This window comes from Dipodomys ordii, unplaced genomic scaffold, assembly GCF_000151885.1.
Source record: "Dipodomys ordii isolate 6190 unplaced genomic scaffold, Dord_2.0 Scaffold22, whole genome shotgun sequence".
In the NCBI taxonomy this organism is placed as follows: domain Eukaryota; kingdom Metazoa; phylum Chordata; class Mammalia; order Rodentia; family Heteromyidae; genus Dipodomys; species Dipodomys ordii.
This window is the reverse complement of record NW_012267238.1, coordinates 4,611,806-4,637,125: the sequence shown is the minus strand read 5'-3', so window position 1 is coordinate 4,637,125 and position 25,320 is coordinate 4,611,806. Positions and strand designations below refer to the sequence as shown.

Here is a 25,320-nt window from a genome sequence, read left to right as displayed (position 1 = left end):
CCTCATGTCTCAGCTGAGATTACATATGTGTACCACCTATGATTCTAAAACTCTGACTTGGGGTATGCACTGCCTGAGATTTGTTTTTTGTTTTTTGTTTGTTGTTGTTTTTTTTTTTTTGGTTGGTTGTAGGGCTTGACCTCTGGGCCTAGGTGAAGTCCCTGAGCTCTTCAGCTCAAGGCAAGCACTCTACCACTTGAGCCACAGTGCCACTTCACTGAGATTTGGAGTTCCAGAATGCTCAACTGTGCTCTCAGAGCAAGGTCATTTGTGGTGGCTGCTCGGCCTAAGCTTGTTGCCCTGACCTGGGAAGAAAGGTCTCTCTGTTCTCAGGTCCCCATAGAGGACCCAAGGCTCCTGGGTAGGCACCTGAGCCTGGCTTCTATCTAATCCATGGCTCTAGGTGTCTCCCAAACACACACGTCTGTTCCCCAAGGTTCCTGCTTGAGGAATAGGCTCTGCAGATACCTGGTTCTCAGCCTAGTGCTCAGCAAACCTTTGGCCTCCTTCATCCTCAGCTTCCCTGTCTGTGAAATAGGGATCTTCATAATGACCTCGATGACACATGTGGAAGTTCTTTGTAGACCGTAGAACACTATGTATGGAGTTGAGCTTGCAGCCACTGATGTACAATGAGGTTGTCTCCTTGAAAGGAAAAAAGAGCCACTCTGATTCTCCATGAATCTCTCACTCAAAGCATTTCTGGGCACTAGAGCCACCACAGGACAGGACAGGTGGTGCCCTACAGATGTGGTTGGAGGAGGAGAAGGCTACCCTGGTTCTGCTGGAAGAAGTCAGAGAGCTTTCTAGAGGGTGGAGGGACTGTAGAACCTACTATGGGTGGGGACAGGCCCATAGGAAGGCCTAATCTGCCTCCCCTCCAGCCTTTGAGAGAGAGAGAGAGAGAGAGAACACAATCTGCCTCTTGGGACAGAAGAGTAGGGTAAATAGAAGTCCCTGACATTGCTATGTGAGATTCTTAATGACCCTAATTATGGTGTGATTAATTCTTCGAGGGCTCTGGCTGTCAGCTCTCCACCACCCATGAGCTTTTCCCTAAACAATGAGCTGGCGTGATGGGGGTAGGACCCATCTGGCCTTTTCATTTCTGAGGCCTCTCCAACTCCCAGCAGTGGGTAGAAACCCATTGCACCTGCCTGAGAGACAGACATCTCCCTGCCCTAGGCCTCATCTTTCTCTGCACATTTCATTAGAATCTAGGGCTTTGTCTGAGGCCCAGAGAGGTGGAACTATGCACTCAAAGTCACGCAGTAAGTTGGTGACAACTTGGAGCAGCTATCCTAGCCATTTAATGAAGGTATTAGAATGTACAGAATACTGCAGAAGGCCAGAGTGCTGTGGTGTGGGGACTGGGATTGGTGGGCTCCACCTTTCCTTGGGTGGGTTTTTCATGAGCCTGAGGAGTGGGAAGACCCACAGTCAGCCCTGTTCACCTCCTCTAGCCCCACCCTGGGACCAGGGCTTTGTGTTAGAGGTTTCCATTGGGTTGTTTGTTTTGGGAAGAGGGTCTAGTTGGTGAGCTCTTTGAGGGAGTACCCTGCTGGGGGTCCCTGGAGGAATGAGGTGGCTTCTGCTACTCAAAAGCTCTACCCAAATAGGATCTGTTAACCAGAGCCTGGAGAAGCCCTGGTTGCCCCTCCTGGCTTCCCCTCCCAGGCTGGCTTTGTGCTCTCTGCTCCCTAGAATGCTTATCTTTCTGCATTCTGTCTATCTATCTTGCCTTATTTCTGAATTCTGGATAACTCCATCCATCCAGGTAGCCTCTATGCAGAGGCCAGTTCTGGGACCCAGAGGAGACACTGACCCTTCTGTCAGGAGGCTTTCTGGAAAGGGTATCCTAGACTGAAGTGAGAGGCTGCCGGGCCTTGAGGATGGGCACAGGGGCTCCCGGCCCCTAGGTGAGACTGGGAGCTGGGCATACAGTGAGGAAGGACCACAGAGAACCCTAGCCCCACTCTGCATCTGTGCTTGCTAAGGACCATGGTAAGCCCAGTGGTTCAGTATCTTTCACTTGTGAGGTTTACTTGAAGTGAACCACACTGATTCTCCATGAATCTCACCCCAAGAGCTGCTGGACACCTTTCAAATGGAGGCCTTTCAAACGCCACTGTGTGAGCTTCAGGGTCATAGGGCAGGACAGGTGGTGCCCTGTAGGTACAGTTGGAGGAGGAAGCTATCCTTCCTGATGGGAGAAGGTGGCAGCACTTTCTAGAGAGGGCAGCCAGGAGGTATGTGTGGGTGGGACTCCAGAGCCTATTACAGTTTGCGAGTGATCCAGGCCCTGATTCCTATTCCTTGACTATTGCCAAAAATGGCAGGGGCCCTTGGGCAGTGGTAGTGCTCTGGGCAGCCTGGTAGGGGTGGAACTAGGCTTCAGGCCTTCCGGCAGCCTTCTTCCAAGTGTTGAACTGGGTCCCAGGAGGGTGAGTCACTGTCAGGATTCCAGTGATTTAGCCCTGAGAATGGAGGGGCCCCCTCCTGCCTGAGGAGGAGGGGCTGTGGGACTGTCCTTGAACAGCATGTCTCTGCTTTGCTCCGGGGATGAAGAAGGAGAGGTAGCTAGAGTTTTGGAAGTTGAGTGCTGGAAAAATTCTTGTAGATCATTGGAGGTATTCTGGCCCCTCTGCTTCTCCATGCTGATAGGAAAGCTGGGGGTCACAGTAGAGCTTTGAAAGTCACCCTGACTGGTGGTATAGCACAGCCTCAGACCATCAGCCTTGGACTAAGCTGGTGTTGAGGCCCCAGTAAGGGTCGTCAAGGCTGAGGAAGAGGGAGAGGAGCATTTCTCCCATTCTTCTTCCCTTCTCCCAGGCCCTGGCAGGCTGTAGAGAAGGCCAGTCCTGGCTGCCTCAGCCCTAGAACCCCCTGGGGGGATTGTCCTCCTCCACTGGTTGCCCTCCCTGCTTGGACACCCCTGGTGCCAACCAAAACACTGAGCTCTTCCGTGGGAGGTGCTGGTTGCTGGATGCTATGGCTGGCAGAGTCAGCACCCTGGGTTCAAATCCTCTGTCCTCCATGATTAGCTAGCTATCTGGCCTACAACTAAAGTACAGAGCCCCCTCCCCATAGCCTACACCCCATTCTTTGCATCTGTATCACTGTGGTGCATTTGTTACAGTGATATAGGGATATTGATATGTTATTACTAACTGAAATTGACAATTTGTATTAAGTTGCACATTCTTTTTATTTTTTATTTTTTAATTTGGTATTACTGAGGTTTGAACTCAGGGCTTTTGTTTGCTACACAGGTGCTTTACCACTTTGCACCATATGCCCAGCCCTTTTTGTTTTCGTTATTTTTGAGATAGTGTCTTATATTTATGCCTGGATTGATCTGGACTGTGATCTTCCTGTTTATGCTTGCATAATAGGCAAACACCACTGCCACCAGCCATTGGTTCAAATGAGGTTTCACTAATATTTTGCCCAGGTTAGCCTAGAACAGCAATCCTTTTGATCTCCATCTCGTGATTAGCTGGGTCTACAAGCATGCGCCACCACACCCGGCTTGACTAGTATGTAATGAAAGCATGTGGCATTACTGGGATGTACAGACTAGGTAACTGCCCCATTCCTACCCCCAGCTTGTGCTCTGCCTCATTCTCTCTCCCACTCCCTAAGCCCCTACAGCCACTGATCTTTTTGCTGCCTCCACAATGTTGCCTTTTCTAGAATGTCATATAGATAGAATCACACAGTATGTGGCCTTTTCAGATTGGCTTCTGTCACTATTAGCAATATTCTTCCAAGTTTCCTGTGAGTTTTTGTGGCTTGCTGGCTCAATTCTTCTTATTATAGAACAACATTCACTGTGTGGCTGCACATTCACTCAACCCCTTAGCTTTAATGTGTGGAGTAAGGCTGCGGGCCTCCATTGGATAGGGCATTGTCAGGCGTTCTACAGTGCAGCACTCAGTGTGGCAACCAGCAAGCCCTACGGCCCGGGGTACCAGTGACCATCTTGACAACTCATGGTAATAGCACGCATATATTGGCTTCAACACTTCTGGGAATACAACAATAGCGTTTGTAGAAACCACTAAGCACCAGGAACACAGTGGTTGTCTTGGGCTAGACAAGGATTTTACTTGCAAATGAGAAAAAGAACTCAGGTTAGTTTTGAGCACAACAGATTTTTGGAAAGAAATGGAGCCGTTCCCAGAGACCCCAGCTTGGGTAGGACTGAAAGGGACCCAGGTATAACCAAGGACCCCAGGCCATTGTCATGTTCTTACAACACTTCCACACCAAGCAGACAATCTCTAGTTAATTTCCAGTGCTGGCATTTTTTTTTAAAGTTCATTTTATTGAGATTAAAAAGCCACACCCTATACAATCTTCCTATTTGAAGTTTCCAATTCAACAATTTTTAGAATATTCAGTCATATATCCATCATCACTATATAATTCCAGGAGATTTCATCACTCCAAAGAGAAACTCCATACTCATATGATCAGTCATCCCCATTCCCCCTGGTCCTCCCAGCTCTGGCGTCCTTCATCTACTTCTTGTCTATGCCTATTCTAGACATTTCTTAGGAATGGAGTCATGTAATACACAGCCTTTTATAATTGAATTCCTTTATTTAGCGTAATGTTTTCAAGATTTATTGATGTCATAGCACGCAGCAGTGTTTTATTCCTTTTTATTGCAGTCTTGGGTACTTTTGTGGACTACCCCCATCCAGCCCCCCTGGTTTTTTTTTTAATGTAATAAATTAAGGTTCAAAGACAGCTAGCTAGTGCTCTGTCACAAAACAACTCAGTTGGGGAATTCAAGGCAGAATCCTAGGCCCTCTCACCTGGCTAGGAACTTTCCACTCTCAGGAAAGAGAGAAGGCAGCATGGCCTGGGGGGCTGGGAGGGCCTGGTAGCTGGCAGTCTCAGCAGGAAAGAGGAGCAGGGACACAGGTCAGGTGCATTCCAGGAGAGCGGGATGACAGAGGCCCCCACCTTCGTGCCTGTGCTTCATAGCAAGTACTTGTTCTACCTCAGGCATGGACCCAGGGAAGGTCTTGGCCCTGTGCAAACAGGAGGCCGTGGGAATGCAGGGCAGAGGCTAAGCACTCAGACAGAAAACTGGACTTGGGGCTGGATAGCAGCTTTCTCTTGTCCCGGGGCTCTCTGCAGGGGATTTCTCAGGAACTTGGCTGCTTCAGCAACCCTGGGAGGTAGCTTGGGAGAAATCAATTGGTGCAAGTAATACCATTAGCCTGGCTAGAAAGGGAGGGGTGGTGACGGGCTGGGGGTGAGTGGAAGAAGCTGCTCTCTGAGGCTTATCTGAGTGTCAAGTGCCCAGTACCTGAGCCACATGTCTGTTAGCAAGAATTCCTGGGTCCTCCTCTGAAGCCCACTCCAGGAAGCCTCTAGTACCTTCTCTTTCCGTTGCCCTGTGCTGGCTTCAGGGGACATGAGGATAACCACGGTGTAGGTGGGGGGGGGGGGCGCTGTCAGCAGTGCACACACTGAGTAGAACAAAGTGAAGCTGACAGCATTCTCTCTCTCTCTCTCTCTCACACACACACATATACACGCACACATACATGCACACACGCACATATACGCATACACATGCATATAGTCTCTTCTCTTCCAGTCCTTACTTCACAAGCTGCACTGGGGACAGCATCCCCACTCCCTGCCTGGCCTATGGGCATACAGTGTTCCTTCTCCAGGGACCTCCAGGAACTCTTCACATGTTGGGGCCTGTGGGAGCCTGATGGAGCAAACCGGGACATCTTGAAGATCCAACTCCTGCTTGGCAACCTGGGATGCCTCTAAGAGAGTTGACATGCCATGGGGCGATGCTAGGCAGGTATGACCAGAAGAAACTGGCTGTGAATACCTTCTACCTGGAGTCATGCATCACCTCAGCACTGTTGTGAGGACGATGAGGGATCAGGCCCCAACTCCACATCCCAGTCTATACACATCCGGAACTCAAAGCTCTATGTTTTGAACCTGTCCTGCGTCCTGAGACAGTGGGAACAGGACAGACACAATGGCCTCCCTGTACCAGCTAGACACCACTCCAAGTGCTTTCCAGTCATTCTTGCTTTCATTCTTGCTCTTCTCTGGGAAGGAAGTGGTACCATTACTTTTCAGTTGGGATAAGAACCACATGGCATAGTACCACAGCTGGCAAAAAAAAAAATCACATGGCATAAAATGCAAATATTTCCAGTGTGCAGATTCATGTTTGCTATGTTCATCTTGTAGTATATTCACACAGTTTTCACCTAATTCCTAGTTACCACTATTGAATTCCACATTTCCATCATCCTAACAGCCCCTGCCCCACATACCCACTGACAGTCACATCCCCATTTACCTCAGTCTATCCCTTAACAATCCTGGCAATTCCTGATTACCATTGACAACCATTAAACCACTCTGTCTCCATGTGTTTGCCTGTTTTAGAGATTACCTCATGGAATTTGCTTCTTTCCCTTAGCATAATGTTTTCAAGGTTCATGTGTTCTGTAGCATATGTTAATATTTCATTTCTTTTTATAGTTGAGTAATATTCCATGGGATGATAGCCCTCAGCTGATAGATATTTTGGATTGCTATGAATCACTGCTATGAATGCATTGTGAGGTGGAGTGGATACATTTTCACTTCTCCTGGGGTAGAGTTGCTGGGTCATATGATAACCTTTACATTTGACATTTTAAGGAAGTGCCAAACTAGTTCCCAAAGTGGTGGTACCGTTTTCCATTCCTAATACATTGTCATCACTAGTCCTATTTTATGAGAAACCTGAGACACAGAAAGACTTAGCTACTTACCAAAGGTCACACAGCACAGCCAGAATTCACACCCAGGAAATCTGACTCCAGGGACCTCCCTCTAACCAAGGGCTTGGCGAACTGAAAAGCATGGTCTCACCAAATTTGACCTGGTGCCTATTTTTGTCCAGCTTGAAAGCTAAGAAGGTTTTTTATATTTTTAAACATTTGGGGAACAAAATCAAAACAAGAGTATCTTATGACATATGGAAATTATATGCGAGTCAAATTTCAATGTCCATAAATAAAACTTTATTGGACACAGCCACACGCATTTATGGATTGTCTATGGCTGTTATGACTATAGCTGAGAGTTGGGTGTTTGCCACAGAGACCTGCAGAGCCCAAGTGCTTCCTGTTTGGCACTTAGGAAGCTCCTGCCCACCCCACACCCTGCTCCTTTCTCTCTCTCTCTCTCAGCCTCAGTTTGTTTTAAGACTCACTTGACCTGCCACTTTAGGTAGGTGTGACAGCGATGTGGAACAGGGGTGTAAAATATCCACATGATGCTTGCTGTGTTTAAGTGCTCGGTCCATGCCACCTTTTAGGATAAAGTATTTAGCATCTTTTTATTGTTATTATAAAGGTGATGTACAGAGGGGTTACAGTAATATAGGTCAGGTAAAGAGTACATTTCTTTTTAGACAGTGTCACCCCTTCCCTTTCCCTCTTTCAGTTTTGGATAAAGCATTTTTAAATGTTTGTTTTGGCCTAGCTACTTAGGAGGCTGAGATCTGAAAATTGAGGTTTGAAACCAGCCTAGGAAGAAAAGTCTTGAGACTTTTATCTCCAATTAACCAGCAAAATGTCTCAGGTGGAGGTAGTGGTTCAAGTAGTAGAGCACTAGCCTTGAATATAAAAAGCCAAGTGAAATCATGAGACCCTGAGTTCAAGCTCCAGTACCAGCACACATGCACATGCACACACACATTCACATGCACATGTACATGCACACACACAATGTTTATTGTGAAAGTCTACTATTGCTAGGCTCTGTTCCGGTTATGAAGGGTACAACAAAGAATAAAACAGACAAAATCCTTGTCTTCAGAAAACTTAGAATGGTGTATGCAGACAAAATAAGCTTGAATTATATTTAAGAACATGACTGAGAAAATCAAACTGAGAATGTGGGAAGGCACTTGGGGAAAGTGGAAAGGAGTCCCAGTTGTACGCATGATCATCTGAGAAATCTCATTGTTGTATCCCTATAATCCAAGCACCTGGGAAGCTGAGTCAGGAACACTGTGAGTTCAAAGCCAGGCTGAGCTAAGTAGTGAGACCCTGTCTCAACACAGAAAGAGGCTAATTGAAAAAAAGGACATTTGAGCCAAGACTGAAGAGAGTGAGCCATGCAGGTTTCTAAGGGAAGAGCATTTCAGACAGAGAAAATAGCAGCATGCAGGGCCATGTCTATGAGATCAGTGTGACTGGAGGAGTAAGACAAAGGAGGATGAAGTCCTGGGTGAGTAGCAGGGGATAGGTCTTCACTCTGGTAAAAGGACCTGCTTAGAGGCTTTGAGCAGAAGGTAATCCACACTGACCTAGGCTCCGATAACTTTTGGAGTGGTGGGCCTGACTCCTCACAGCCCTGTGTTTCTCTCTGCAGGACCAGCCAGGGGCCTCCATGGGCGCTTGAGGGCCTGGTGCCAGGGCCACGGGCACGAGCATGGTGAGACACCAGCCACTGCAGTACTATGAGCCCCAGCTGTGCCTCTCCTGCCTCACAGGCATCTACGGCTGCCGCTGGAAGCGCTACCAGCGTTCCCATGATGACACCACACCGGTGAGCTACCCCTGGATGGACCCCATGAGCCACAGCCAGTGGCCCAGGGAGATTGGGTGGCTCTGGACAGATAATAGCCCTTCCCTCTATAAAATGGGTCCATGGTAACTCCTGGGTTGCCCTGGGCCAAGTGGGCAAGGAAGGAGCTCATTCTGCCAAGGATGTGGGGAGTTGTTAGAGGAGATGCTGACAGAGGCCTGGGCAGGAAGGATGACCGGAAGAAAGAAGTTCTCAGCTTCCTGGCAGAGCTGGAAGGTTAACGGGCAGTCAAGTGCCAGCAGGAGGGTGAGGAGGTAGGCCCTGGCCATCTTGGAGCCTGGGAGCTGGCAGGGTCAAGGCCTGGCACGAGGGGCCCAGTCACCTGAGCCACCAGCCTGCCAGAGCTGGCAATAGAAACTAAGCTGGATAAAGAAGGCCTCCTCAGTGCTGGGCTCCCCAACCATTCCCGATCCACACTCCCTTCCCCTGGGCGCTATCAGCCAGTGGATCTAGTTTCTTTTCTGAAGGAATCCAATTCTCCAGTGGTGTTTATCTAAAAGCTTTGCTGCCTGGAGAACAACTTCCCTCCTCCCTCCTGCTTGTCTGAACAAAGAAGCCAGACTCCAGTTCAGCCAGCCCCAAACAGGCTGGAGTGGTCAAGGGGAGGTCAGAGGCTTGTCCACCTGTCTGTCCAGAGCACTACACTGGGTCACAAGTCTAGACTCATGACCCAGATGGTGAGACGTAGTGAACTCCAGAGTGGATACTGTCCTGATTCCAACATGGAGGAAGCCATATAGTCAAACTGAGGCATGAGAGAGGAAGTGGCCTGACCAGGGACACAGAGAAACCCCTGGCAGTGCTGACACAGGGGACTGCAGTCTTACACCCTGGCTCCAGCCTGGACTGGTCTCCCAAGACACCTTATGAGCACCATGTACGTGTTGTGGCTTTTCCCTCTGAGATGGGCTGATGTGCAGTGGCACCTCTTCCTCTGGTACTCAGTTTCCCATGAGCTGCCTTATCTGGGCACTTGAGGAGAAAACACAGCCCTCTCCTGAGCTGGCATGAGACAGGCACAGTGCTAGCAGTGAAATGCTCAAGCCCTGTCTTCTTTATCACTGACATGGGAGAAGGCTGGGTTGAAGACCAGCATTCTGTGGCCTTTGACTTAGCTCCACACCCTGTTCTGACCTGAGCTTTAGACCCCCATCTTATGCTTGCTGGGAGCTGGTGCTATGCTGACTCTCTGGTCCTGTTCTCAGTAGGACATGGGAAAACAGAAGCCTGAGAAGGTAGTGCCTAGATCAAGGTCACACAGCTGGAATGGGCTGAGCCTGGATCTGGCCCCAAGGGGTTCAGTAGCTGGGGGTGGGGGGCCTCAGGGGTAGGAAGACAGCAGGAACAGGAGGAAGGTAATAGAAGGACAGAGCTCACCAGCAGAAAGCCTCTTGGCCATCAGGACAGACACTGGAGGAAGATGAATCTCCCAGAATGCCCCACAGCTTTCAATGGTCCCAGGCCTGCCTTTCCTATGCCATGGAGTCAGGAAAAGCAGAGCAGCACAAGGTTCTTGGTGGAAGAATTGAATTGGCAAAGCCATGGCTAGGAGCTGGGGTGGTGCACCCTATGGGATTCCAGGGTCTGTGGCACCAGCTATGGGGCCAGTGTTGAAGGAACATCAGGAGGCCACAAGCCAGGCTGGCTTGGAGAGGAGGAAGGTGGCAGCCTTCTGTGGAAGGGGCTGAGCTCACCTCAAGTGACCCGAGACTAGCAGCTGAGAAGGAGCCTCCCCAGCTCCCCCCTCGGCAGTCGCTCAGCTCATCCTGCCCCTCCCCTACTTGCACAAACATCTTTTCTCTCTTCTTCCCTCTTCTCTCCTGTCCCCTATGTAAGAGCTGGGCCAAGACAGTGAGGGGCTGTGGCTAGGCTCTCTGGCCAGGCACAGTGACAGGAACAGTGATCTGGTGTCTCAGAGACAAGCCTGGCGCACAGCAGGGGGTGCCATAAATTTTTCTGGATTGGCAGTGGCCACGCTGAACTCTGGGGCTGCTGGTAGGGAGAAAACTGCCCCAAAACAAGAGGCCCTTGCAAGAGGAGGGGCAATCAAGGACCCAGTGCCTCTCCTCATTCCCGCCTTCCCTTCCTCCTGCACCCCCAGACTCAGAAGCTAATCTCTCTGAGCCTCACCAGTGAAGTGGGGTGACAGACAGGCAGGTAAGTCACCCAGTCCTCCTCCTCCTCCTCCTCCTCGGCAAGTATGAGAATAATGGTGAAAGTGAACATTTGTTGAGTCCCTACTGAGTGCAGGCTACAGTGGTTTGCATGGTTTGCTCAACTAATTGCTACAGTACCCTGTGGGTCGTGATTAATTGTGGGCACACTTCACAGATGGAGCAATCCAGGCAAGAAGGCTCCACATGGGAAGTCATAGCAGACCTGTAGCAGGAGCCTCAGGAAGATGAGGCTGGGGGAAACCACGTGGGTCTTGAGGATGTCTGTGTCTAAATAAGAACTCGCTGGCGCGGGAAGGGAGGAGGGAAGCTGAGTGATGGAGAGAGGGAGATAGGACAAGGCAAGGAGTGTCCTCAGATGCCAGGCTTGGGTCCCCTAGTGGCTCTCTGGTCCAAATCTAGCCTGAGTACTCAAGAAGACTTGGGATGAGGAGGGGGGCAGAAAGCTCAGGAGAAGTCCCCCCATCCAGGCTGCGCTGCTTCCTCCCTTCCTGCCTCAGAGCACAGAGTCTACAAACAGGAAACTGGGCAGCAGAGAGGTGGGATGGCCTCTCTTGCCTTGGCTTGGGGGCCTGGAGGAGCCAGGCTGCAGGGGGCTGCCTCACTTGACAGCAAAGAAGGGAAGCAAGGCTTTTTATAACTGGGGATAATTAATTGGTTGTTGTCTGTGACTGCCAATTAAGGACTTGGTAGGACAGAAGACTGTTCTGAAGCAGTCCCCACAGGGCTCCCTGAAGTCTGCGTGTCTACAGGGGCAGTTCAGTGTCAAAACCAGCTGCCTTGTAGCAGGAAGGATTTGGGTCAGAGGCTCAGAGGAACTTCCTAGCCAGAGACAATGAAGGAGCAGATTATGGTAGTCAGCTGTTCCGCTTGCCTTTTTGTTGAAGGCTGTTATGATTTTAATTGATCCCCTCCATCTTACAGATGGGGCTCCAAGAAGAGACATTTGTTTATTCAAATCAAAGGGCCAAAGGCACAGCTTTTGCTCTGCCCACACTGCTCATACCCACAGCCTGCTGTCCCCCTCTTACTCTCCTGCTTCCATATCCAGTGGTCTTGTCTGAGATGCACTGGTTATTTATTCAATTAACAAACACTTCTTGGTATCTTCTCTGAGATCACATATATATTAGATCTGGTTCTTCCCTCCCAGGCTGGTGGAGGAACAGACATGCACTGACACACCCAGACCACCCTGGGTGATCATTTCCAAGCCCAGGGAAAGCTGAGAGTTAGCCCCATATCCTCTGGGTGAGGAGTGTTAAGAGCAGTCCACCTGTGTATTTCAGTATCTTATATTAGGGAACAGAAAGTAATTGAGCCGTATGTGTCCAGGAAGGAAAAGTTGTGGTGGGGGGTGTAGTGGGGAGAGGGAGGAGCTGATCCTTGTGGTAGTGCTAGACACCTGCCAGGGCCTACCAGGGAGAGCCAGCATCAGATTGATGTGGGTTACATCATGGAGCATGCTCTGAGAATCTTGGAGTAGAGGTAAGGAGGATCAGGCAGCCAGAAGAGAGAGGCCAAGGCCTCAAGGATGGGGATACTTAGGGATATAAGCAAGAGAGGAGGAATTCAGAGACATCTACAATGTGTGTAATCACACTTTGGCTAGGTGGAGCCCGAGAGAAGGGATGCTCATGATGACTCCATCATCCCATGGTTTTCAGCCTGAATAGAAGCCATCTCCAGAGAGGGTGAGACTGTGCTGTGCCAACCATGCTGTGCTCAGAGCAGCACAGGGGAGTGGGGAGGACAAGGTCAACTGTCTTGATCCCGGCTGCCTGTCTTCTGTGATGGGATCTAATGGGAGCCCCTCCTGCCGTGGCAGGGAGATGCCTGCTGGAGGGAAGTCTGTCCCCACCTCCTCTGCCCTGCACGCTTGGCTGCCCGGGCCTTGTCATGCTTCTCCCCATTCCCTGCGGGGTTCCCTGCCTTTGCTCCACTGTCCCTCTGCCTGCAGTGCTCCTTCTATGTCCTGTTTTTCACTCATAGCAAATGTCCACACCCCTAACAATAACAAGCCAGCTCTCCTCTGGTCCCATCTTCCTGCCCCTCAGCAACCTTCCCCTCTCCCCCAGCTGTTGCAGCATCTTGGGCCAGCTTGAGGATTGTGATTTTTTTTTGTGCCTCCTTCTAGAGTTGTCTGTGTTGTTATGGAATAGCTTGTGTCTGCACACTCTGAGCCTGGCTCAAGTTTGGCAAGGTTTACTGAGTGAGTCCCAGGAATGGTGAATAAGGAATCTGGTTAGGGGGTGCCTGACATTTGCTGACTGCATGATTACTCTTGGGTACTGGGGCTCTGAAAGAAGGCAACCATACATGTGTGGGTGGGTACAGCTGCTTTTTTGCTCTAACTTCTAGACCCTTAGCTGTAGTTGGGAGGTGAAGCACTGACTCAGCCCATTCGACCTCCAAGGCCATCCAGGATTGGTTGGGATTGGACTCTGCAGGAGGACAAAAGGGGACAGGGGAAAGTCCCTTACTTATTGTCCTGTCAATAGGTAGGTTTGTGCCCATCAGGACATAGGGCAGGGAAAAGTAGACCTACTGAGGAATTGGTGGTGATAGTGGTGGTAGTAGTGAAGCCTCTTTGAGAAAGGCTTTGGGGTGTGACTAGATTCAGCTATATGCAGTTAGGCACTGCTAAACAAAAAGCTCCAGCCTGAACTCTGTCTAGTGTTGACCTGAGACTGACTAGGACTTTGAACAAGGCCCAGACTCTCTGGGCCTCAGCTTGCTGGTTCAGTGGAGGCAGAGAGCCTCTTGTGTACAAGAAACTTGTGAAGGATGGTGTTCCCTTCCTGAATGCGATGGGAAATGGGACTCAGGGGCAGTGGGGGTAAGGAGGAACCTCTGGGCTTCATTTTCTCTCTTCTGAGATGGGCATCAGCAGTTTTTGCAGCATTTCACAGATGGTCCTCTGACCTCCAGAAAGGAAGGGGAGACCTTCAGAGCTGGGTCTGTGGCAGAGAAGGGGGCAGAGGATTTGTGGCTGCAGTGAAGCCACACTGTCCTCGAGAGTCCTGTGGCCCACCCAGCTCTTCTCAGAAGGGCACTGATAGCACCTGGTATGCGCATGTGAGAAAAAGCTATCTGGGAATTCTTTTGAACATCCATTTGGGGATGTGCATGTCTGTTGGAGGCTCTGCAGCCTCCACCCTAGGGTTAGGGCAGGGCCTGAAGAGCCTGAAATAGTCCTTCCTTCCTAAGAGACCCCCCAGCTATGTCATGTCCAAGAGGTGGGCAGAGAGACCAGGAACCGCAGACTGAGTCTGATCCCACCCTCCTACCTAATGAGTGGCTCTGAGTGCATCCCAAGGGCAGACAGAGGCCTAATTGCCCAGTAGTCTGTAGCCCTGAGAAATAAATCCAGCCTCTTAGGCTGCCAGGAGCTGGCTGGGATAGAGATTCTAATAATCCCTTTCCCGCCTCTGCTCTAATGCTGCCATCTCTCTCAATCCTGCCTGGACTGCCTTCTCCCCCAAATCTCTCAGGTCAGAGCCAGGGTAATCCTGCCAGGGCCTGCCCATCTCTCCCTCCCAGGTGCTCCTGCACCCTTCCTTGCCCACATTTCCTAGGCCTGTACTGTGCATCAAATGTCCCCGTTGGAACTTAGTGAGTGGGGAACAGGCTGATGTATAGAGGATCAGGTGTTGAGATGGGGTTGGCAAGTAGGCAGACTTCCTTCATTTTCTCCCTCCCAGGTCAAGGACATAGTTGGGCTCCGAAACCCTAAAGCAGAGTTGGGACCACAGGGAAGGCATTGGAGGCTGCTCAGCTGAGCAAGAATCCATGCTGGGCAGAGGCAGCACACAGAGGAAGGGCTGCCTAGGGCTGGACAACCACTAGAAGCAAAGCTGCAGACATCTGAGGTCTTGATGGGTGGTCAACTGAGGAAGCCATTCTTGTGCGTGTCATCATGGTGTGGGGACAGCAGAAGCATCCGTGTGACCAAAGAAAAATTAGATCCTGACTCTTACCTCACACTGAAATAAATTCCAGATGGATTAAAACGTATTTTGTTCTGCTTTTATACATTTTTTTACTTAGAAAGCACATGTTTGTTGAGAAAAATCGAAACAGCTTGGAATGATATCCAGTGAAAGAAACTTGAATCTCTGTGCCTTAGAGACAGGGTTTTCAAACCCTCTTTGGATGCCAGTGACAGCAGCAGGATACAGGGTTAAAGGTAAACTATGAGCCCAAGAACTCGCAGTGAAAAAAAGTATGACCAAGTGTCTTATCTAGGCCACCATAACACAACACCAAAGGCAAAACCAATGAAGGAAAAAATGACTAGACCTGACATAAGAATGAATTCTCCTCCCCACTTTGGTGGTACTGAATTTGACTCTGAGTTCCAAGCTTGCCAGGAAGGTGTTTTGTCACTTAAGCCACACCTCCAGCACTTTTTGCTCTGGTCTTTTTTTTTTTGGTCTGTTGTGGGTCCTGAACTCTGGGCCTGCTCTTCAGCTCAAGGCTAGTGCTCTGCCACTTGAGTCACAGCACCCCTTCTGGCTTTTTCTGCTTTTATGATGCTGAGGAATCGAACCCAAGGCCTCATGCATGTGAGGCAGACACTCTACCACCAAGCCACTTTCCCAGCCCTTGCTCTGGTCTTTTTTTTTTTTTTTTTGCTTATGTGGTGCTGAGGAATCAAACCCAGGGCCTCAGGCATACAAGGCAAGCGCTGTACCACTGAGCCACTTTCCCAGCCCGCTCTGGTCATTTTTTAAGATAGGATCCTCCTTTTCACTCAGACCATGATCCATCTATGTATGCTTCCTGCCAAAATTGGGATGACAGGTGCCTAATACTAGGCACAGTTTTTCCTATTGAAACAGGTTCTCTTAAAGTTTTATGCTCAGGCTGGCTTGGCACTGTGATCCTCCATCCCCGCTTACTCCATAGCTGGGATGAATAGCATGTGCTACCATATCTCACTATTGGTTGAGATGTGGTTCTCAAGAACTTTTTGCTTGAAACATTGACCGCCTGATTTCTGCTAATGAGTAGTGGGATTACAGGACTAAGCCACTGAGAGCAGCTGAAAATTTAAATCTTTATATGAAAAGCATGATCAACAAAATCAAGTTAAATGACTAAGAAAAATACTAGCTATATAAAGGTTATTACTTTATGTAGGGAGAGTTTTTGTAAGACCATAATAAACTAGTTCCTCAAGCAAAATCTGTCCTTCTCTGTGGCTTTGTATCTTTAGCCCTCTCCCTGCCTGGATGAAGGCTCCCCAGCCTTATAAACCCAGCAAGCACTCTGCTTCCAGCTATATTTTAGGTATATCTCCTCTTCCAGGAAGCCCTACATACCATCCCTCCTCCCATATCAGGTGGTGTTGAAAGACTCTGGCCTCCATACTTCTAAGCATCCTTTGTTTGCCCCACTCCACTTATCCCCAGAAATGGACTTACATCTTTGCTGTACAGTCACTGTTGTGAGTTGCTCAGGATGATCTGCAAGTAGCCAGGCCCAGCAGAGTAGGCCCGGAAAGCAAAGGGCACATGTGTGAGGAAGGACTGGAAGAGAACAGGAGCCAGGAGTGGCAGGGCAATGCTGGAATCTGACTTAGTGTGGGGTAAGAGGTAGGGATCCACTTGCATCTATCCCCGAGTGGGGATTCCAAGTGTCCCAGGACCATCTGTGGAGCTCTTCATTGTTCTGCACTGGTTGACTGATGGACTATTCAGTGAATGTCCATGTTTTCCAGGCATTCGCCTACTTTAGATCTCAGTTTCTGCATCGACTTTTAGAGAAGACCAGATGATGAAATCCTCTGAAATCTTGTCTTACTCTGAAATTCCATGGTCCCCCACTAGCATCACCTGTGATTTGCAGGGTGACCCTGCACAAGGCCCTAACCCACGGATCCTGTTTCCTCTGTGGCCAGACAAGGATAATTACATGTCCTTGTTGCTTTGAGACAGTTGGGAGCCTTAAAGTCACCCAGACCTGAGTGTGAATTCTGGCTGCACTCATTATGTTTGCCTTTTGTGCTGTTGGGTCAGTCTCTTCCCCTGTCTGGGCCTCAGGCTTCTCAGATTCTATCACTTGTTTTGCCTAACTATGGGGAGGAAGAGATAGAGTACCACACCTCATTGTGCTATGAAGAACTCACACAGGGCTCTGTCTTCTGCAGCTCAGGCTGCAGCCTGTGAGGGGGATTGAGAAGCTGCGTGCCAAGATCCTTTTCCCAGTCCCACCCTCACCCCCAGTTTCAGCTCCTGGGGCCACAGCCTGCAGAGCCAGGCCTGGCCTCTTGTGTCTGGTGGCCCCTGGCACCCACCCTGGACTGGGGGCAGGTGATCAGGCTTGCTGTCCTCAGCAATCAGAGAAGGACTTGGTACAGAGCAGGGGGAGGGAGAAGACTTGATCACTGTCTTCACATAATTAAAGGGCTGTCAGACGCAAATGATAATTATAGGACCAATGGTGGATCTGGCGACTTACAGCTTAACATCTGTAATCGCGTTGGGGCCTGGCAGCCCTCCTGTGAGGTGGTGATGATGTCATCCCTGTGAACAGTGGAGGAAGCTAAGGTTTGAGGCGCTGAGTGCCTGGCCCACAGCCATATAGTCAGTGGGTAGAAGGGCCTGAATTAAAGCTTAGCTCTGTATTACGGCCCCCCCCTCCCTGGCCCTTTGACCCCCCGTATTGCTTGCCTTTTTGGCTAGCTTTGTTATGTGCAGTATTTGAAAAAGCAGCTGTGGGGAAGATTTCAGCTCTTTTGGGAGCAGAAGGAAGGAAACGGCTTTCTGCCTGGCCAGTGCCACACACTGTGCCTGTGAGTGATCTCTCCAGTGCTCTGTGCAGCAGGCCAAACCACTGCTCCCATTTCAAGAGCTGGAAGATGGGGCTCAGAGAGGATGGGTGTCTTCCTGGAGGTCATTCAGCAGTTCCACCTGGGATTCAAACCCTCCTTCCCCTGTCAGGCTTGGGGTTTGAGTTCTGAATAAAGAGGACCAGGCCACCCTTCAAGAGGCCCTTTCTGGATATCCTGAAGCCAGAGGGGGCTGGGCTCCTGGCTCTCCCCAGGTCTGCAGAGGGAGGCAGCGTCTGGCCTGGGGGACAGGCAGGAGACAGGAGCTAAGTAGAACAGCTCTCACTCTAGTGTCTGTGATTCTGTCTCTGATGTTGTCAGGGTGGGGCTGGCAGCTCCTGCCAGGCCCTGAGCAGACCACAGAGTTCAGACTCCAAGTTCTCTTGGGGGAGCTGGAGCACATGCTCCACACCCTGCAGGTTGCCATCAGTGGCTGGCAGCCGTAAGTATCCAGAGGCTAAAGAGGAGCCAGGTGGTGAGTGGCGGCCAGAAGTAGCAGGACTGTCTCACCCCAGCGTGGTGCCCACACTTCCTGTCGGGTTGGGGTTTGGACTGTAGTCTTGCTCTGGGACTGTCTGAGCCCAGCTGCTAATAAGCCCTTTGTGTATGCATGTTCTTCTTGAGTGCAGAGGGCTCTGGAGGGGGAGGGACAAGGCAGAGGCATGGAGGGCGAGGAGAGGATGTGGCTGTCAGCAGGAAACGGGAGATGGAACAGCAGCACTCAGTGAAATTGGTCCTCTGTGGGTCAGATTAGGATGAAAGACTAGGGCAAGAGTAGCAGTAGCTGAAGCAGAGGTTGCACAGCTGAACGCCCACAGACTCTGGGGCTGGGGCCTCTGGGATCCTCCATCATAAGTGCCAGCCCTCAGCCTCTATCCTTTGGGAGCAAGGAAGTAGCATCCTAGCTAGCCACAGCCAGGATCCTCTCCAAACCAGCCTTATGCAGCCTGCTGCTGCTGGCTGAGCTCAAGAACTGCCAGGCACATGAAAGAAGGGGCTGCTTCCTCAGCCCAGCTCTGTGCAGCCTCTGCCCTGCTCCTTGGTGGCTGCTGGGGCTATGAAGGAAGGAGGTTTGCATGAACTAGAATTGCATGGGATAGGCTCTGAGTATGAGCCTGAGGATAAGTCTGGGGCTTCAATGATGATCTTGGTCCTGAAGTGTCCCTGTGCCACACAGACTCACACCTATCCCTTCCTCATACCATATCTCGGTGCTACCTTGTGCCACAGCATCATTTGGGCCCAGGGGATCCATGGATAACCTCAGAGCATCCCTTCCCTGAAGATCATAGCCCAGTGAACTCTCCCTTATTAAGTACCTGCTGTGTGCCACTGGAAGTGTATCTGCTCATTTGATTAATCTCTCCAAGGTAGGAACCCAAGGCTGAGAAGGTAAATAAGTTTCCTGAGTGGAAGTCAGCCATTAGAAACCTTGCCCTTTCTGTCTCTATGGCTGAGGGTGTGGTTGAGAGCCAAGTTTCTGGATACCAAGAATCAGTGCAGGTTGCTCAGGGGTGAGAGGTCTTTGGAGGCTGGAGAGATACAGAGGCTTCTTGGAGGAACAAGAAATTAGGACTGGGGCAGTTCCCCAAATGACAAATAGGTGGATTCAAGATGGGCCTGGGCTGGCTGTACAAGGTCCCAGAGAACAAAGACAAGTTTGAGGGGAGCAATTCAGAGCCATCTCTGCTCAGGATTCCTGGCTTCCCCACTCCTCTGCTTGATGACTCTCTGATGTCCACTTCCCCTACATTTTGCTTTTGTAAAATAAGCAAGCTAGGCACTGGTGTCTTACACCTGTAATCCTAACTACTCAGGAAGCTGAGCTCTGAGTATGGTAGTTTGAAGCCAGCACAGTTAGGAAAATCCCTGAGACTCTTTTTTTTTTTGTCAGTTGTGGGGCTTGAACTCTGGGCCTGGGTATTGTTCCTTGAGCTCTTCAGCACAAGGCAAGCACTCTACCACTTGAACCACAGCACCACTTCCGGTTTTCTGGTGGTTAATTGGAGATAAGAGTCTCATGGACTTTCCTGTCCAGGCTGGCTTTGAACCGTGATCCCCAGATCTCAGCCTCCTGAGTAGTTAGGATTACATGCATGAGCCACTGGTGCCTGGTTCCCTGACACTCTCATCTCCAATTAACCACCAAATAGCTGGAAGTAGAGCTGTGGCTCAAATGGTAGAGCACCAGCCTGAGTGAAAAAGCTAAGGGTCAGTGCCCAGACTCTGAGTTCAAGCCCTAGTACTAGCACAAAATAAATAAAATAAGCAAACAGCATCTTTTCTGTCACTTGACTGCTGATTACCAGATAATAGTCGTCACATATCTGAACATTTGTGGTGACCATGATGTATCTTAGTGTGCTACAGAGCCCACTAAGTGTATAATGTCCTTTAAAACACCGGGAATGATGGTAGATACCCCTACATAATGACTCCCTGGTGTTGTGCAGAGTGACAGACACAGGGAAGGCTGCAGAACCATTGTCTCTGGTATGGCAGTAGTGACTCTGATGCACATCTGGATCTGATGCACATTACAGACTGGCTTGTTAATAGGCAGAGCAGGCACAGGGGTGGTTGTTTTTGTTCTTCGTCTGTAATGTACCCTGTCAAGGGCCATTAGTACTATTTCAAAAATCATCTTTCTCAGTGGAGCTGCCCCGCAGGCCACTTCCTCCAGCTCTCTGACCTCCCCTCCCCCACCTCCCTTCCAGCCCCTGCCATTCATCTTTTCCTTCCATTGTTCTTGGCTTGAACCCACTGCTTCCCTCCCTTCCCTAATTCATAACCATCAGCAGCCTGCCAGGCCCTAGTGGCCTCTAACGGACTTGAATCTCAAGGTTCCTCAGCCCCAGGCTTACCCCAGTTTTGAAGTGGTGATTCCTAGCTCCTTGTTGTTTAGGCTCTGTCCCTTCCCTGCCATTCCTGGGTTCCTCATGCACCCACTAGCTCCAGCCTGTCTATTTGGCCAGTTCCCAGGGTGCAGTTCTTCATTTTTACCCTGTCCTATGCCTCGCTGTAAGGATCTGGCCAAGTGAGGACAGTGGACTATGGGATGTAGGATCCCTGATTGCCATAGATACTGACACCTGTGACACTACAGCCACAGGTCTTTCTGGTTACCTGTCAGCATTATCTTAGGTCTTAATTACATCTTGCCCCAGTATGCCTTTGAGCACCTGTAGCAAGTGCTCTTCCCTCTTGGCCTCCAGGCTACTTGCCTGGGACAGGCTCCACCTTTCCCCACTGACTAAGCACTTCTCTGAGAGTGAGGTAGGATGCCCAGTGAAACCTCTCCTGGGTGGCCATTCTCAAGCCCACAGTAAGAGAAAGGTGCTCCTTCACCTGCCAGTCCCTTATCAAATCTTTCTTGAGTTCCTCTGCCTCCTGGGACTATAAAGCCATCCAGCTCTTAATGTATAGCAAGGAGACACACACCCAGAGACAGTTGTACACTCACAGGCCCTGTGCTAGAATTGAGGGGGTGCACAGGTGGTAGGAGCTCTGGGAAGACAGAGCTTATGGCACAGTAGGAGGTGCCCCTGCAGCAAGGAGGGTCTGCCAGTAGTGGGTTTGAGGACCTGTTGGAAACTGCTGGAAATTCAGTGCATTGAGGACGAGATTGAACCGGGCTTGGGGTCTGCAAAGGAATGATTCGAGGGCACATGGCCCATTGGGTGGGAGACCCAGATATGAAATCTAGTCTGGGACCTGACTGCTAGAGTCTACAGGAAATGGGAGCTGTTAGGCACAAATAAGAATTTGAAGCTCCAGGCACCAGTGGCTCATGCTATAATCCTAGTTACTCAGGAGGCTGAGATCTGAGGATTACAATCCAAAGCTAGTTGAGACAATAAAATCCCTGAGACTTTTACCTCCAATTAAGCACCAAAAACCTGGAAGTGGAGCTGTGACTCAAGTGGTAGAGTGCTAGCCTTGAACAAAAAAGCTCAGGGATAATGCTTTAGCCCTGAGGATAAATAAACAGGGGAAGGAAGGGAAGGAGGGAGAGAGAGAAAAAAAGAGAGACAGAGAGAGGGGGGGTAGTGGAGGGAGGGAGAAAGGCAGGCAACTAGAGAGTCTCAGAAGGACTTAGGGTTCTAGACCAGCCAAGGTGTGTAGAGAGAAGACACTGGTGCTGACATGGCAGTGCAGGCAAGCCCCACAGCCTGGCTTCAGGAAGTAGGACTAAGTATAACCTGCTTTGCTCTCTCACAGCCTCAGCTATCTGCCTGTGGCTTCTAGAGTCTGGCTCCTCCAGGCCTGTTCTGTGCTTAACCAGGGCTTCTCCATTCCTGAGCAGTGCTGTGCTTGCTATACTCAGAGCTAGGTTCTGTGCCAGGCTGTGTCCAGGTGGAGCAGATACAAAGGACCTCTGTCAGAGGAGCCATTCCCACCGCCAACCCTGCTGGCCAGATTTGGTTTTGGAGGACTGTCATCTTTGCATCTCTGTTTATTTATACAGTGGGTTAAGCAAAGCAGCCTGGCTCTGCACATGACCATGAGTGGTGACAGCTGCTCACCCAAACATGGGTCACCAACTTAATTGAGTCACTAGGGCGGGAGGGATGTCTGTATGCTCAGTAGCCAGTCCTCAGGATTGACGGCCTCTCTGGCACACTAGAGGGAGGCAGACTTGCTGGCTACTTGCCATGCACTTGTTCTGAGCATTCAAATTGTACTCTATCACTTAATTCTCACATCTCACATCACATGAGGCAGGTGCTTTGACAGTATTCTTTTCACAAGCACGGAGGGGTTAAGTGACCTGCCTGAAGTTACACAGCTTGTCAGTAGTGGATAGGAATGTGAAGTTCCCAGGCAGTCTGGTTCCAAATGCTGAATTTAACCCCTTCACTGAGGTATCTCTAGGCAGAATGGCTGGAGGTGTTCTGAGTAGCCAGGGAAATTTTTTTCCCCTTCCTGCAGTCTCCTTCTCTCTCTCAATCACCAAAATTAATGGGGTAAAGGCAGACTCAGTTCCAGTCTTTTTGGGACCCTGTCAGGGTCAGTACCCAGGTCAGGGTACTGAGTTCAGATGTAAAGACTGAGGAACACTATGCTGTGGAGCACAGAGGGGGCACAATGGTATGGGGCGAGACAGAAGGGCTTCCCAGAAGAGGTGATATTTGGAGCTGACTCCAAAGGAAATGGCAATGTTAGAGGAACATGTCTGAAGGGAATGAAGGAACTAGTTAGCTAATGAAGTTTGGGAGATGAGGGGTCCACACGTAGCATGATAGATAAGACTTCCACAGTTCTGTCCCCCAGAGGAGACTAGTCTGAGTTCTCACCCTGCTTCCCCTCAAGGCTGCTGATTGACTCTGATGGCTGCAGCAGAGTCCCAGAACAGGATATCTGGGCTTGTTGTGCTTCCCAGATAAGGAACAGAAGGATAAAAGGGGGGAGGGGAGACCAGAGGGCTCCAGCAGAAGGAAACACCTGTGGACCTCTGAGCCATGGCCTCCGGACGCTGTGGTGACAGATTCTGTGTCCCCTTACTCTTATCCTGGCTGGAGACAAAGGGACAACCTGACGTGGCCTTGAAGTACCAGTGCCTATGGAAGAGGTACATTTGTTCCAGTCTAGAGGTTAGGGTACTGGCCCCCACCAACTTGCTATGTGATTTGGACAAATCACTTGGCCTCTCAGGGCTTCAATGTTTTTACCAGTAGCATGGAGTAGAAGTAGGGAAAAAACCTATTTAGGAACATGTATAAGGGCAGAGCAAGTGAGGGATGTGACTTCAGAGGCTACAGGTTGCTGCCAACGGCCTTTATTTCTAGGGGTCATCATCAGTCCTAGGGAGGCCATCATCAGAACAGGAGGATAACACATACTGGAAAGGCCTCAGGCTGCAGTTAGAGCACAGCTGTGTTTATGACTTTGGGCTCTGTGATGTTGGACAGATCACCTCTCCTCTCTGAACCTCAGTTTCATACCAGAGCCAAGGGTGCATTAACGCTACCTGGCAGATGTGGCCACAAAGTGGGAGGAAGAGAGGTAGGTGAGGGCATGAAGGGAGGAACCCCAAAGAACAGCTCTGGGCCCCCACTGACTCCTATCCTTCTCCTTTGCCTTCCAGTGGGAGCGCCTCTGGTTCCTGCTGCTCACCTTCACCTTTGGCCTCACACTCACCTGGCTTTACTTCTGGTGGGAAGTCCACAATGACTACGACGAATTCAACTGGTGAGTGGAGTAGGGACCTGGGGACTCCAGTTTGGGCCTCTCTCCCAGGGTGGTCCTCAGGGCTCCGTACGACCTCAGGCCCTGTGTGACCTTGAGTCTGTATCCTGCCCACTTGCAGGGTTTTAGACATCACAGGCTGGCAGGGCAGAAAAAGAGAGAGACCAGAGCCTGAAGTCATCCCCTCTGGAACTTTGAGAAGGTTTCCTAGAGGTGGCAAATTTGTGTGGGTAACAGCCTACATGACAGGTCTACAGAGATGTGAAGGGAGGCTCACGCCTCAGGAGGCTGAGATATGAGAATCTAGGTTCGAAGCCAGCCTGGGCAGGAAAGTCTCTGAGAAAGTCTCTTGTTTCTGCCTCCTTGCTGGCCTTTTGTTAAATAAATAAAGGACATGAGAGAAAGTAGGAGACCCCAGGTTCTTTCTAGTGGGAACCCCTTCCTTGGCAAATTTAGAAGCAGGCTTAAAATCACACAGTCAGTTGGGAGCAATTTGGCTTGGGAACCAGGCCTGCTCCCTCCCCATTAATGCTGATCACAATGTCAGGTGGTAGACTAGGGCATGGTCTAGTGGCAGACCATGAAAACACAAGGCCCTGAATAGCTTCAGGTACTACAGTACTGCCAGTAGCAACAACAACAACACCATTGGCTCATATTTACCTATCAAATTGATAGTGGAAGCTGAGCACCAGTGGCTTATGCCTGTAATCCTACTCAAGAGGCTGAGCTCTCAGGATCACAGTTCAAAGCCAGCCTAGGCAAGAATGTCTGTAAGACTCTTAATCTCCAATTAATTACCAGAAAAACCTGAAGTGGAGCTGTGGCTCCAGTGATAGAGTACTAAACTTTAGCTCAGGGTCAGTGGATAGGCCTTGAGTTCAAACCCTAGGACAGGCACATACATATATACACACAAAAATATTGGTATTGGAACTTTAGGTAAGCTGGTATAGGGATGCACACCTGTAGGGAAGCTAAGGCAGGAAGATTATGAGTTTGAGGCCAGTCTGGGCTACAGAGCAAAACCTAGCTTTAAAAAGCCAATGAACAGGGGCTGGGAAGGTGGCTCAGTGGTAGAGCGCTTGCCTTGCATGCCTGAGGCCCTGGGTTCGATTCCTCTGCACCACATAAGCAAAAAGAAAAAAAGCTGGAAGTGGCGCCCTGGCTCAAGTGGTAGAGCGCTAGCCTTGAGCTGAAGAGCTGAGGGACAGCGCCCAGGCCCACAACCGGACCCCCCCCAAAAAAACAAAAAACCAATGAACATGGGGCTGGGAAGGTGGCTCAGTGGTAGAGCGCTTGCCTTGTATGCCTGGGGCCCTGGGTTCGATTCCTCAGCACCACATAAGCAAAAAGGAAAAAGCCAGAAGTGGTGCTGTGGCTCAAGTGGTAGAGCGCTAGCCTTGAGCTGAAGAGCTGAGGGACAGTGCTCAGGCCCAGAGTTCAGGCCCCACGACCGGACCCAAAAAATAAAAAAATAAA

The 25,320-nt window shown here is 50.2% G+C and overlaps 1 protein-coding gene across 1 annotated transcript in view; it reads left to right on the top strand.

The window, feature by feature from the left end:
- Gdpd5 (glycerophosphodiester phosphodiesterase domain containing 5) overlaps positions 1-25,320 on the top strand; it is an 84,514-nt gene that overhangs the window by 34,959 nt on the left and 24,235 nt on the right. The window contains exons 2-3 of the mRNA XM_013014198.1: positions 8,425-8,601; positions 23,738-23,841. Coding sequence (XP_012869652.1) covers positions 8,485-8,601; positions 23,738-23,841 — 221 coding nt within the window. The 5' untranslated portion in view covers positions 8,425-8,484. The remainder of the gene's footprint in view (positions 1-8,424; positions 8,602-23,737; positions 23,842-25,320) is intronic.